This window comes from Monoraphidium neglectum (genome assembly GCF_000611645.1).
Source record: "Monoraphidium neglectum strain SAG 48.87 unplaced genomic scaffold scaffold01964, whole genome shotgun sequence".
Lineage (NCBI taxonomy): Eukaryota > Viridiplantae > Chlorophyta > Chlorophyceae > Sphaeropleales > Selenastraceae > Monoraphidium > Monoraphidium neglectum.
Window position 1 is genome coordinate 10,701 of NW_014011664.1, and position 800 is coordinate 11,500.

Genomic DNA, 800 nt, shown 5'->3' on the forward strand with positions numbered 1-800 from the left:
GGGGGTGGGGTTTTGGATCGGGGGAGGAATGGGTGTGGGGTGTGGTGGGTGGAGAGACTGGCCGTAAGGGCAGTGCAGTCTGTGGTGTGGTGGAGGGGCAGCAGGATGTGACCGCACGAGCTCTTGAGACGGGGAGTGTGGGTGGCGTGCGTTGTCAGGTTTGAGGCACGTGCCTGTTTTTGCAGGTCTCTAAGCCTTCCTGCAAGCGGTTGCGGGCTGCGGCGCCCGCATGACTGCGCGTCTGACCTCCTCCCCCATCTCGCCTGCCCATCCCTTCCACGCTCCCCCCGCCCCAGGGCCCCTTCTCAGCGCTGGTTGACCGCCACGTCACAGACCCCTGGCTCAGGTGGGGCGCAGCCGGGGCGGAGGGCGCTGGGGCGGCAGGGCCTGAACCCACTTCGCATGCGCCCAACCGCACTACTTCTCCACCATGCGGCGCCCCTTCGCCTCACTGCGGGCGCCCCAGCCGCTCGTACCTCTCCTCTTGAACCTCTCCAGCCAAGCCCGCGGGACCGCTGCCTCTCCCGGCGCTGGCGCCTGGGCCTCGCACCCAGCCCCGCCCAAATCCCCCTGCCCTGTGCCGCCTCGCGCCTCCCCTGCTTGCCCCCAGGTCCCTGATAGACCTGGAGTGCTTTGTGCTGAGCGGCATGCTGGCCAAGGACACCCTCACCGCGGAGATGGCCTTTATGTTTGCGGAGAGGGGCCGCGGCCGCAACCGCATCGACTACCCGGTGAGTGACGTGGCGGGGCGGGGCGGGGCGGGGCGGGGCGGTGCGGGGCGGGGCGGTGCAGAGCAGAGC

General features: G+C 70.0%; 1 protein-coding gene across 1 annotated transcript in view; it reads left to right on the forward strand.

The window, feature by feature from the left end:
- Positions 1-488, forward strand: part of MNEG_9518 (hypothetical protein) — a gene marked incomplete at both ends in the record, with an annotated part of 1,544 nt that extends 1,056 nt beyond the window's left edge. The window contains 2 exons of the mRNA XM_014042014.1: positions 297-346; positions 467-488. Coding sequence (XP_013897468.1) covers positions 297-346; positions 467-488 — 72 coding nt within the window. The remainder of the gene's footprint in view (positions 1-296; positions 347-466) is intronic.
- Between the last annotated feature and the right edge of the window lie 312 nt (positions 489-800).